The 13,770-nt window shown below is 37.2% G+C and overlaps 1 protein-coding gene across 1 annotated transcript in view; it reads left to right on the forward strand.

The window, feature by feature from the left end:
- Nucleotides 1-13,770, forward strand: part of LOC136260202 (uncharacterized) — a 33,865-nt gene extending 20,095 nt beyond the window's left edge. Inside the window, exons 5-12 of the mRNA XM_066053839.1 lie at nucleotides 1,926-2,243; nucleotides 2,291-2,701; nucleotides 2,750-2,932; nucleotides 2,987-3,127; nucleotides 6,976-7,017; nucleotides 7,153-7,243; nucleotides 7,922-7,985; nucleotides 11,487-13,770. Coding sequence (XP_065909911.1) covers nucleotides 1,926-2,243; nucleotides 2,291-2,701; nucleotides 2,750-2,932; nucleotides 2,987-3,127; nucleotides 6,976-7,017; nucleotides 7,153-7,243; nucleotides 7,922-7,985; nucleotides 11,487-13,538 — 3,302 coding nt within the window. The 3' untranslated portion in view covers nucleotides 13,539-13,770. The remainder of the gene's footprint in view (nucleotides 1-1,925; nucleotides 2,244-2,290; nucleotides 2,702-2,749; nucleotides 2,933-2,986; nucleotides 3,128-6,975; nucleotides 7,018-7,152; nucleotides 7,244-7,921; nucleotides 7,986-11,486) is intronic.

The following is a 13,770-nucleotide window of genomic DNA, read 5'->3' on the forward strand; positions in this document are numbered from 1 at the left end:
TTTTCTGTACCATCAGGAAAGGAGTGCAAGACTACTGCACCCACTCCAACTGGGCTAGCATCACAAGCTAAAGTTAACAGCAACTTGGGATCATAGTGAGCTAAGGAATCAGAGCCTCTTTGATCTGGTCTATCGCATTGGTTTGTTTACAACTCCAGTACCACTTCTTATCTTGAAGGAGAGCACACTTGTTAGCTAAACCAGATCATAGTAGTTTAATGAATGACCTGAGCTCCTTCTGATCTTTGGGTAGTGGCATTTTCTGATGGCTTCTGACATTGGTCGAATTCCATCTTATCAATAACGTGTTCCAGGTAGGTAGCTGACACTTGTCTGCATAAATGGACACTTAGGTTCATGAAGCCGAAAACCACTGTCCATGAGATGTTCAGATTTCTCTCAAGTGAGATCACTGTACAGATTTTGCTTAAAATTTAGTATATATATATATATATATATATATATATATATATATATATAAAGAACTTTGCATGGGAGGATCAAAGCAAAAAAGTGTTCTATATTCGCTATACAAGCACAAGTGTTCTATATTGGGTAGTTATAGAACACTTTAATAGATCACAGTTCTATATCAGGAAGTTATAGAACTGCCAGGTTATTTTGCAGGCTGATAGCCTACTTTGAGTGAGTAATCACTCATTCTGGCCAGTACAACCAATCAACCAAGCTAGTGTAGGCCGATAGCCTGACTGCACTGGCTGACCAGTCAACCCAACCAGTAAGAGTAGAACCACTGGATTTAATTTATAGACACACTTGAAGATTTCGATGATGGTTGCTTGTGGTCAGCAGCAGTGAACGTTCTTACTACGTTTTGTTCAAATAAATGGATGAGTCCTAGAAATATCACGGAAATATGCTTATTAAAGTACCACAATCGAAAACTTTTAGTATTGAGAAGACGGACTAGACTCACAAAATGACTAATGAAGGAGCAGCACAGTGCATCACAGGCGAAACACAGGCGCAATGCCTATTCTACCAATGATAACACTATTCAGTGAGTTTCTGATTGTTTCGTGTGTCTTGTGTGAACCTCAAGTTGACAGTTCTCTATGCCAGATAAAGCACTACCTTTCGCTTGTGCTGTATGGGAAATATAGCACTTGCGGTAGTGCTTTATCTAATACATATATATGTATATATATATATACGTAATGTTCAAATGTAACACTTTCACACCTCAGATCAAAGGAGCCGCCCAGGTTACATCGAAATGTAGCCAGTCTACAACTGGGCAGTGATTATATAGACGTCGATGCTGAAATCGATTGTGGGGATCAATCAACACTCACGTGATTAGGATGTACAACTTTGATTTCGCTATGAAAACCACTCAGACAGCAAGCGTTTTGTTATCCTCGCCACCCTACGAGTTAAAAAAACGTTGGGCTAAGGTGAAAACTAGTGCTATAGCTTATTCATTGATCGTTTCCGCATGTTTTCAAATACGGACACGCCCCCATCACAAAGCTACCACTCTGCATGGAGTAACCACTCTACAAGCAAGCTTACCTACCTAGGCCTTTAGTGAACTGCGTACTTTTTCCATAAACGATTCAATAGCACTGATTAAAGCATTAAACTCGCATAACGGAAATTCTCCATGATATCTCTAGGATATGTCCGTTTATCATAACCGAATGTAACCAGAACGTACTAGCTGCTGACCCATAATCAAAAATTTTAGGTATGCATATATAATACATCCAGTGGCTGCACTCGTATTGGCTTAGGTGATTGATCACCCTGTACAGGCTATTAGCCTAATAAGTGTTACATATTAGCTGTAATACGGGAATGAGGGCTTTGCCTGATATGTATGCCCGAGGACCGCAGGCCCGAGGGAAAACATATCAGGGAAAGCCCTCATGCCCATGTTACAACTATGTTTGCATTGACAGAAATACCAAAACTTTTACTTAATATGGATTATGTGGATAACCAGTTTGTGAGGATAAAGTCTAACCAGTTTGGTTGTCCAACTGAAGTTGATAATCAATCTGTTTCACTTCATTGTAATGCCACTGGTTATCAGGAGATGATCTGGTACAAAAATGGACAATTATTAGATGTCAATAGTACAGACATTGTGTTCAACCAGACCACTAGTAGTTGGACTATAACAAAGAACAATCCTTGTGATCTGCTGGGAGTGTATCAGTGTTTTGTTAGTAATGAAGTTGGAACTGTCCATGTCTCTACTAGGGTACTACCATTAGGTGAGGAGAATAATATTAGTGTATGTATTATTAGAGTGTTTTGATAGGTTGGCCTAATCATCCGGGAAGACCTGAACTGTTAGCTCACAGCAGTTTTAGTAATGGGTTTAAATTAGTAATAAAATTACATCCTCCAGATTATATGGGCGGATTACCAGATAATAGGACAAGGTATGATCTTTACGTGGATGATTCTAGTTCACCTGAATCCAACGGAAACTTTTATGGTTCCACTCTCCTACCCAATCTACTAGTTAATGTAACACTTGATAATTTGCAGCTCAATGGAGGACCAGGAGGACTTGTGAATACCTACCATGTGTTTACACAGCTGACATATTCAAAGGTTGAGAACTCTAATCATAAATCTAATATCTTAAATGCATTCTGGGAAGATATAGTTGCTCTACCAACAGGTTCTCCATATTTGACACTAAGAACTTTTTGTGAACTGATAGGTTAGTATATTGGTGATGTATTAACATCTTATCCACACAATTGTGTAGATTATCCTCCACCAATAGTAGAGGAGACTTGTCACTATAATGACACTGGTGATTTTGTGACACACAACGTCTCATGGCGTGTAGAGGGTAGTGTCCTCAACTATGTGTTTGCTGCCAACATTGCTCTCTGGCTGTTAAGTGGAGGATGTCACTACCCCAATGGTTCAGTTGCAGCCATCACTGGTACGGAAAGATAAAAATGCATTGATGGTTTATTACAGAATTGTTTCAATACAGGACCACTGACATTTAGGAACTATTGGTCACGTCAGTTACCAGTTAATACAACATGTAACATCTCTATCAGTTACTCAATTGTTTGTCCGTCAAAACCATATCCTACATCATTCAATGTGCCTTGTAAATATACTACCAATGGTAAGTGTACTTTAGTGTATTGGTTGCAATCTAGTGTTGACAGTATATATAAAGTGTTGTTTAAGCACTAAAGACATAATTTGTTATTCGGGGCTGAAACCAGACTTTTATCTTTAGATATTTTATTTTTAGATTTAAAAAGTAGATCTTTTTTGTGTGTTGTGGATGCTGGGTGTGCAAAGCAGATACTAGGTGTGCTTTAGCCACACCCATCTTACATAACAGCATGCTAGAGCTAGGGGATCTGGGAGCATGCCCCTTCCAGGAAAATTTGGCTGAATTTGGTGACATTTCAATTGCTAAAACTTTTAGATTGGAAGCCAATAATTCAATCAGGAAGCCGCCATTACTGGCAGTGACCAGAGCCGCATGAGCCATAGTCTAAATCAGTTATTGTACAAACCCAGGTATCTGAAGTTCGTTGTTAATGAAGTTCATGTTTCTAAATATGAAATGCGGTAATAATGTGTATTGACGGTGATCATCTGCATTCTTTCAGGCATGCATATGGCACATTTTAATTAAATTTTCAAATATCATCCCTATCAATTAAGATCTTAATAGACGTGGCATTGAACCTATTGTGAGTTTACAGGTATCTACGAAGCGTAAGCGCTTCAATAAATTTGCAGCATCTAAATATGCTGCTCAAGGAAAATGTTGTAAACGCCTCAATATGGTCATTGCATAGAGAAGGAAGAAGACTAGCCTGATAGAAGATAAACAGAAAGACTAGGTGCAGAAGGCACACACTCGTCAGAACCGCAAAAGGCACATCCCACTGGTGACTTGGTTATTGTGGCATAAAATAGTGGCCATTTGCTGTTTTGTTTGGCCTCCAGCCTTGCAAGTTGATCAGGCAGGCAAACAGGCTGACAGGCAAGCATACAAAAATTCAAGTTTCGGTGATTTTTTAAAAATTCTACATCCAGCGCCTGTAGGTGTTTTCTTGCTTTTGATGCTGTGTCTGAAGTTAGATGGACTATTGTTATTCCATAAATATATTTCGTTGCATAAGATGTTTGTAGGATGATTTTTAAAGGTGGAATTTTTGGGGGATCCCTACTTAAACAGTACTACTGTATTTTTTGATATTACTTTGTGTAGACTGTCTTAAGCTGCACGTGTGCAGCTACCACCTTATCACGTGACATGATCACATTGTTAGCCAATGTGTAAATTTTGGTTATAATTGTATGTATTCAAGAGAAGGTAACTGGTCAGTTCATTCATTAATTTGAGGTGGGCTTTGTTACTACTTCTTTTGTTACTTTGTTGTGGCTAGGTGTTACTCAATGGATTAATAACGAGAGTAGTAACTTGTAGTAATAAATTAACTTAATATTCAAGTCATTACAGTAACTTCATTACTTAGGTAATGCATTACTTTGTAAGTAAAGTAACTTGTAGTAATAAAATTACTTAATATTCAAGTTATTACAGTAGCTTCATTACTTAGGTAATGCATTACTTTGTAAGTAAAGTAACTTGTAGTAATAAAATTACTTAATATTCAAATCATTACAGTAACTTCATTACTTAGGTAATGCATTACTAAAGTAACTTAAGCTATATTACTAGTCTCAATAGCAGCATATTTAGTTATATTACTTAATTACCATAAAAGGTTAAAATATTACATAACATGTTACACGAGTATGGCTAAAAGCTTTCAATCGTGGTGCTTAATAATCATATTTCCATGACATTCCTAAGACTCTGCAAAACATAGCAAGAATGTTTACTACTGCTAGCAGGCTGGCTTTGGTAATTTCATATTGTGAAGGTGGCAGCCAAGAAATGGCTGCACTGATATTATAATGTCATTTTATTTTATGTATTAAGTCACAAGTGCTGAAGGTCTGTAGGACACCTGGTCCTACAGCCTGTTTAAAATTGTATGTTTGAAAAGGTGGAGAAAGGAAATAAAATTCATGACTGGACTTGGGCAGTCTCAAACCTGCAGCTATCTGATTAACGCTCAAACACTTACAGGAGTCTGTCAGGCAGTCAGGATGTTTTCTCCTTGTCAATTTCATGTATATGTATCTATATGAGCTCTAGAGAGTGATTTATTATCTCAAAGTACTCCATGTGGAACCAAATGGACATTAGTTTATTTATTAAGGCTTTACGGCACAAGTGCTGTTAATTGACAATATAGCCATTTCTTGGCCGCCACCTTTGATATCAAATCTTTTTCATGCTAGCGTATTTTTGAAAGGCTGCACCCTTTTCACAGCTTATTGTAATTGTAAGACTCATATACATGAGCATAGTACATTGATTAATTACAAGAAATTAGATAATTGTAATTAAGTTAGTTTAGTAAAGATTAATTAAAATGATTGTGTAAATATGTAAATTATTGTTCTAGTGTTGGTGCATTAACTACAGGTAGGGAGTTCCACAGGGAATTATTAACCCTCAGGGCACTGAGGGTTACTGTAGTTGTCTTGTGTGGCTCCATGCAAATTTGTCTGAACTGCTGCATACTTCATTCACAGTTAAAAAACAAGGTGCCAATAGGCTTCTCTTGATGAGTTTAACAAATGAAACGTGTGGACTGTTCCACAAGCACTTTGTTCAAAATTTATGGCAATATTTGCTGTTTGTCTTGGCCTTCCTCACATCTTGATGAACTCTTGATGTACAAAAGTGATAGCAATAAATACTTTTCAAGTGTGTATTACATCTAGCAAACTCCACTGATTCAGATGAGGGATCAACAAACTCAACAAAACCAAGGACGAGATTTAGAAATTTCAAGTGAAATTTCAAGATTTCCATAAGATTTTAACTTGTCCAGATTTTACCAGAGATCTACAACATTTCAGGCCAGGCTTCTTGTGGATCCCTCGGATTTAGACTAGAAGCTTCTTCACTCTTTAAATAAACGAGCCTTCACAGATCACATGTTGGTGATCCAAAATGATAAAAATAGAGTGCGCCATAAAAGGCTAGTGCCGAATGGGACTAAGGTCCACGTGTTGTCACACAAAGACTAAGTTATTACACTATTCACTGCTGCTTGTTTTGTGCAAATTGGAGCCAAAGCTTTTGTAAGTTGTTCATCTGTAAGTCGAACCTTACACTTCCCTGGAGTAAGACACTCTAGTAAGACACCTAGCCACAAAATTTGACAAATGAATTGTGTACACTGTGGGGTCCTAACAAAATTTTAGTCACACAGGCCATTGTCCATATAACTGAGGCATGCATTGCTAGGATTCTTCATTGGATAAAACATCCCTCAGGGATGATGCAATAACCACTGAGGTAGAGCTGAGGTAATTATTACATCATTTCTGCACCGCATGTCACAGCGAAACAATAATAATATGAACAAAATGGCAAATTTCAATTTTGTAGAAAATATACACTTGATACTAGGACCCATATTCCTTGCAAAGAACCATCAGAGAGTTTTCTTTGTCAAAGGACGCCTTCCGAAATGGTGTTTGGTGTGTGTTCTATTAGAATTTTTACAAAAAAAAAAACTCCCTATTATGAACCACTATCATGGTTCATGATAAAGTGATGTTACTATACCACTGCTAAGCTGTGCTTTCTGGTACAGTCTCACTCATGGCAAAATGCCATGCCCCAAAGGCTACCGTCCTATAATGATTTTGGAGATTTGCCGTTTCATAATATTAACCTATTAAATTTCTGTCATGATGGATCAAAATGTGCTAATCCTATCAAGAGAGTCTACAACTTCCAAGCTCAAATTATGCATCCTACCTGCCAACAATTATGGTCAACTACATAATTAATTTTATGATTCCATGTTGATGTTATATACAAAGTGTGATCACATGTATATTATTTACATTGTATTGCAGATCCTACTGTCCAGGTCATCACAAATTCAACAAGCAGTGACAGTAAGAAGCTTTATGTCTTCTATAATAATAAGATGTAGGATGTATTTTATACATGGTTGCTTATACTTGGCTATGGATAGTACTAATGAGGCATCTGGTGCTTAAAAGTACTACTATATATCAGCTCTTTTACAGGTAATCCTACAGTGATTTTTCTATCCTCATCTGCTGGACTTATGGTGCTCTTCTTAACAGCCATAACAATCATAGCACTAGTTTGCTACTGGTAAGGCAATATACAGACTTTTAAGTTTTGATGCAACAGAATTATAATGTAATTTTCAACCTGAATACAAAGAATAATTGTATAGTTGCTTGTATTATTAACTATGTTTTCAATGCTGTCGCAGTAATGTTATTCTCCAAATTATATATATTCATTATTGCTAAACAATTTTTTAATGTAATACTTTCATAAGTGAGGCACATGGGACATGTTCCCCCCCCCCCCCCCAAAAAAAAAAAAAAAAAAAAACTTTAAACATGATCAAGATACTCTAATAGAGCAGTCAGTGAAATACTCTAATAGAACAGTCACTGTTATTAGAATCCTTTAAGTGTCTATGAAAACTGGCATCTACAGCACCATCCCATGGGTACATTTAGTCTGCTAGAAAGTTAGCAGATGGTCCTTTTATCCCATTGAATGGCATACAAAAGAAAGTATTTTAGTTTCTGGGGGGGTGTCCCCCAGACCCCCTGCTCCCTATACCTATACTGTGGTGCAATCCCCCTTGCCAAACTCTGATCCGCCCCTGACCTCATTGATAATTTGCACATTACACAGCTGGTGATTACATGACACTGTGTTCTCACATTAATTTTGATTTATTGCAAGTGTGTATTGTGTGAATTTGTGTCAACTGGCGTATTTTCTTATAGTTGTGGTACTGTATTTCTGTAGGAAGTATCTTCATAGTGAACCATCTGATGTAAAATTACTCAAGAGTGCTAACACAATGAAAGAGGTAACTATACGTCTGTATAGTCATCATCAACTTAAACATATACTTTGTAGCAGTCGTGCAATGATAGCAAACCATGACTGTTTATTGTATTACTGCTTTGTATCACTTAGGTAACAAAGGACTTCACCAGTTAATTATGCATTTGAAATAAATGTGACCTGCTGAGCAAAAACCAACTAATTTGCATTTTCTCAAATTTCAGTTTGACTTCGTTGTTGTCTAGAGGAAATGGACTGTTCTGAGGAATACCTATATCGGTGCACAACAGGAAGTGCAAAACAATCAATTTGTACAGTGACTATACAGAAAGTAAACTACAGGCACTCACTTAATCAATCATAAGTCATGAATGTTGTAAGATATGGTTGTCCCATTGTGTTCACCATTACTTTTAGTAAGGCACAGTTTGGCCTGTATCCACCCATTCTTTCAGCAGTGACAGCAATGTTACTTTTTACCACAATGTAAACATAACTCACATTTGCTTTAAGATACAGAAAATATTCTAACTCTCCATGAAAAGGTAAAATCCAATTTGAGTATTGTTTCACTGTTTACTGAAGCAATTAAAGCGCGTGTAAAATTATTTTTGTAGCACAAGTTTTTTACCCAATATATTTCAGGTATCAAAGCAGTGTGAAGAATAGGTGTATAAAACAGTTTAAAGATGCAGCTTGACTTGATGACTATGTAGTCTAAGTTGTTGCTTATGGCACCACGACAATATGAAGACCAGGCATGATGTTGAGCATGGACCACACTCACATTACAGATAACGCAGTCTACAAGGAAACTTATATCCATTGATAAAGTTCTCCTATAGTTTAGTAGAAAGAGGTTTATAACACTCTAGAAAATATACAGAATTTCTGATATATCTCTAAACATATTGTAACAAACATGGCTGCAACGATAGACTCTACCTCCCATAATTGAATTCTTTTTAGGCATGCTTATAAAATAATAGAGTCACTATTAATTGTTGGCTTGGGTGACTGGTCACCCACTGTGAGCTATTAGCCTGCAGTATGAATGGGAGAGCATAGCAAATCAATGATCAAGAGAGACTTTTGCAATGTTTGAGGTCTTCATTTCTGCTAGCAAGTCTCCAACCGTTTTAAAGACCTGCTAGCAGGCCTTTAGTGAATTTTAAAGACCTTACTATCTTCCAAAGATCAAAGTAAGCAACTAAGGTACTAAATAATGCCAGACAATTTAACCCAATATTGTCTAATGCAAACAGGCTTAATTTGTCACAGTTGGACATCATTTGAGTCCGGTGAGTGCTGTTTGGTGTATTGCGAGAGATATGCCAGCATCATTAGTTTACAGTTGTCCTTCTCTGTGTCCCTTTTTTTTTCTTAATGCGATGTGTCAATTTGCAAGTAGCTAGTCAATGGTTTTGTGTTTTGGGTATTACATTGTGTTCTAAGAAATAAAGCAGGGTTAATTTTGCACCATGGCTTCCTATGCAATTATGTAAACATATCGGATTAAAGTAAAGAATGATACCAGGCATAATACTATATACGTATAATAATTTATTGTAACTAAACACATACCTCAAACAACATTTACTAGCAAGCAAGACAATTAACTGTTTCTTTTCATTTTCAGCTATGCTTTGTCTGTACACAAGTGTTTAATGCTGACAGCAGCAATATGGGAAGTAGCTATATCTGCATACGTATAATTATGTGTTGATTCACTAATGGTGAATTACATTGCAAAAAAGTATCAAATAATTGTTAAGAAATTAGATCTAGTATAGTTATGATGAAAAGGCTGATAGTCACATGACATGCTCCAACAAGTTTCTATAAGTTAAAAAATGTGTATTCAACTGAATTTTCTGCTGACTGACCGACCTACCAACTGACTGACCGACCAACTGACTGACCGACCAACTGACTGACTGATTGATGCCTCCAGCCAAACATAACTCAACCATGGGTATGGTTACAGGCTTAATTTCTTTACTATTCAATGTCACTTTGGCCTGAGATGTGCTTTTTTGCCAACTAAAGTAGCTACAATGCACGCATTGTGGACCTACATTTGTCCTCCTTTGTGTCACATTTCTTTCTCCACTACCGTGTAAGTGTTGATTGGTGGTAACTTGTGACATGGCTCCAGTGCTTAGTATAAATGGATTGATGTAGAGGTACTTCTTGTACTGTTCTTCATTTGTATGCTGTATAATGGCTGACAAAGAAGCAGAATGGTGAATAGTCACTAATTGTGGCACCACTATTCAGTCATACGATTGATGTGTCTGATGCCATTCTTTCCTTTGATGCAATATGTGATGGTAACGAACTCTGTTACAGCAAAAGTACACTAACTAGTGTAAGAATAATTAGAAATTTTACATTTGAGTAGGATCGAATCACAGATAAAAAAAGTGATGAAACTAAGAGAAGTAATCTATACCCAGGCTAAAGAGCATATTACCCATAGAAGTATCTTCTAAACTTTATAGTTTGACTATCATGTTTTTTCCCACAAATTCTCTCGATAAAATCTCAAAGCTGCTCTTCATTTCTGTTTGCATGCATAAGGGGTATGCCCTTTTCAATGAAGGAATAGGCTATTCCTGCATCATTGTTTTTCAGTTGTTAAATGCCTGTAAAACCCAAGGGGAAAAAATTCGCACAATGTCTGAGGAGAGTTGCCACACCCGTATTTTAGAGCACTGAAAGAAACCCTCTCAGAGCAAAGTTTACCTGTGCAGAAGACTTTTATTTCGCTGGTGCATGCAGACAAACATAGATAGGTACTTTTACAAAAAACAATTTCAGTAAACCAGGCGCATACCCACAGCCGGAATTTGGCCAGCTGTGGGCATGTGCCTGGTATAATTAGAAAGTTTACATTTGAGTAAGGACCTCGGATAAAAGCAAATGAAACAAGGGAAGTCATTTACACCTGCAACTGACATTTAATCCCTATTAAAAGCAGTTTGTTTAACAAGCACTTCCTTAGCAGTGCATGGCAACGTAATTGAAAATTTCATGAATCACAAAATCCAAAAATACAAAAAGCATTATTGCAAAACTAAAAGCCTATTGGCTGCTAAAATAATAACATAGTAATACATAGTTGGTTAATTCCAGGTGAATTAGCTAGCTGCATGCATGGTGCCTGGTTTTTAGAAGTAGCACTGTGACAGACTGACATATAGTATTGTGTGGGTATATATTGTCCTGCGCCTATACATGTATGGTGTGCTATATTTAAGATAAGGTTGCGCACATGCCATCAGAAGTGGCCGGATAACTGATCCGTACAGCATCAACTTGTTTTTCCTTACACTATGGATATACCAATTATAATAAATTCTTTGTTTAGGCTTACACTGGGTTTTGCACATTGACAGTTGTATGGATGCATTTCTCCAAACTAAAATCTCTGCTAATGCACATTTAGCTAAGCACTAACATTTGTTTCATCAAAATTTGTTCTGTAGAGAGTACTAATTTTATATGCTTTACTTGTTAGCTCCAACTGAATAGCCCAGTGAGTATTGGTCAACAGTCAGTTATTTTATCAGATATGAAAAGTGACATTTATTTGGAAAAGGTTGGCAGGTGGATGGATCAAATGTATGACAATGATCAGTGCAGTATATGTGACACTGTCTCAGTGGATGCTGCTGAGATGTTGAATCAGATTCTCCAGGAGAAGAACATAGACCAACCATACTTCTCTATGTCACAGTGTGTAACTAATAAACCATCCATATCAACTCAAGAGTTATCCTCACCCACAAGTATAACTAGTATCTCTGATGCCTTCCTGTCACCCAAAAGCAGCTCATCGTCAAGGAAACAACCAACAAATATAAAACAAAAGAAGAGGTTGATATCAGCAGATTCAGGCGTTGATGTTGGATGCCTGGAACATGACACAACAAGGAAACATGGTGGTGTAGTTGTGGGTGCAGATTCTCAACACTGTCATCCATTACTAAAGGTTGCAGAACATCAAAATAAACCAGTGGATGAAGGAGATCCTCAGCAGATTGTCAAATATAGCATTGATGTCAAAAAAGTTGACTATGACAAGTGGCAAACAAGTGACAGTTCAATTAGTAATGTTCTGTTACAAGAAAACAGTGATTGTAGCTTTGATCAAGGTTCCAGTGGCTCTCAGAAATCAGTGGCAGGAATGTCACATTACTTTGACCCAGAAACTATGGAAAAAGGAGAGGAATTTCCATATACCTTACACAGTGGAAGCTGTACCATACAACAGTTTGCTGACCCTAGCAATCAAGCAATTGTAGTAGGAGATGGTAGCAAAGACTCAGAGATGGAGTACTCCAAAAGTACTGATGGAATAAAGCATACCAGTGATGTCAAGTGTAGTAGTGAGACTGATGAGATAAAAGTGACAGTTGGTGACTATACAAGTGGGGATGATTTTGACCACAAAATTGTGCATACATCAACTCAGGAGACGGGACAATACATTGGATTTGATGGTGTAAATAAAACTACAACTATCCCAGAGAGTGGTTTTAATAATGAGTTCCAACTGACAGTGGAGCATGGGACAAAAAAGGAACATGATGATGTAGCTATGGGTGGAAGCATTCAACATTGTCAGCCATTGCTAGAGATTGCAGAAAATACATCAGTGCATGAAGGAGAACCTCATCAGATTGTCAAAAACAGAAAAGTTGAATATCATGAGTGGCAAACAAGTGGCAGCAAGGTTGGAACAAGTAGCACAATTAGTAATGATTTATTACTAGAAAACAGTGATTGTAAAGATTCCGGGTGCTCTCAGAAATCAATAGCTGGAATGCCACATTACTTTGACCCAGAAACTAGAGAGAAACCAGAGGAATTTCCATATATCCTGCATAGTGAAAGTGATACCAAGCAACAGTTTGATGACCCTAGCAATCAAGTAATTGTAGTAGAAGATGGTAGCAAAGACTCAAAGGTAGAGAGCTCCCAAAGTACTGATGGTGTTAAGCAGCAAGCTGATGGTTATTTTGGATTTGAGGTTATGTATAGTATGCACAGTAATGCCAGTGAGAGAGATGTAACAGTGACAGTTGGTGACTATACAAGTGCAGAAACAAGTGGGGACAATTTTGTGAACAAATTTAGACACAAATCAACCTGTGAGACAGAGAAATACATTGATCTAAATCAAACCAGGGATGCTATAGAGAGTGGCTTTAATGATAAGTTCCAAGTGACAGTGCAAATTGATAAGTATGTTGAGTCCAGCTCTTTTGATAACAGTAAAGAGAAGTTCAAGGATGACTCTGATCAAAGTCTTTCTTTATCTGATAAACTCAGAGATTTTGTTGACAACGATGTTGTTGATCTCAGATCAACAGAAGCGGTTGGTGACTATATTAGACAGGAGTATGGAGATGTCGAGAAGAGTGGTGACCTCAGTAGGCATGAGAGTAGTGAATGGTGTCACCACATGAAGCACTGCGATAGTGTTGATATTGAGCATCCCAGATCACCTGATCCAGCAATAGTATATACATTTAATAGCGATGGCTACATTGTTGACCATGACTAAAACTTGAGTCAACAGTCCATTTGAATAAGTTTGACTGCATTAAAGTGAAAATGTTGGTGTAGTGGTCTAATTCACATACATTCATATATACAGTATGTATGTACGTATTGCCATTCTTACAAGCATCTATACACATATACTATACACATGCAGAAGACTTCTAAATGCATAACAGTTTTTATAGGCATGTATGATTTATACCTCTAGATCTATAATTATGCAGATAGATATT

The sequence above is a fragment of the Dysidea avara genome, chromosome 7 (genome assembly GCF_963678975.1).
Source record: "Dysidea avara chromosome 7, odDysAvar1.4, whole genome shotgun sequence".
NCBI classification, from domain to species: domain Eukaryota; kingdom Metazoa; phylum Porifera; class Demospongiae; order Dictyoceratida; family Dysideidae; genus Dysidea; species Dysidea avara.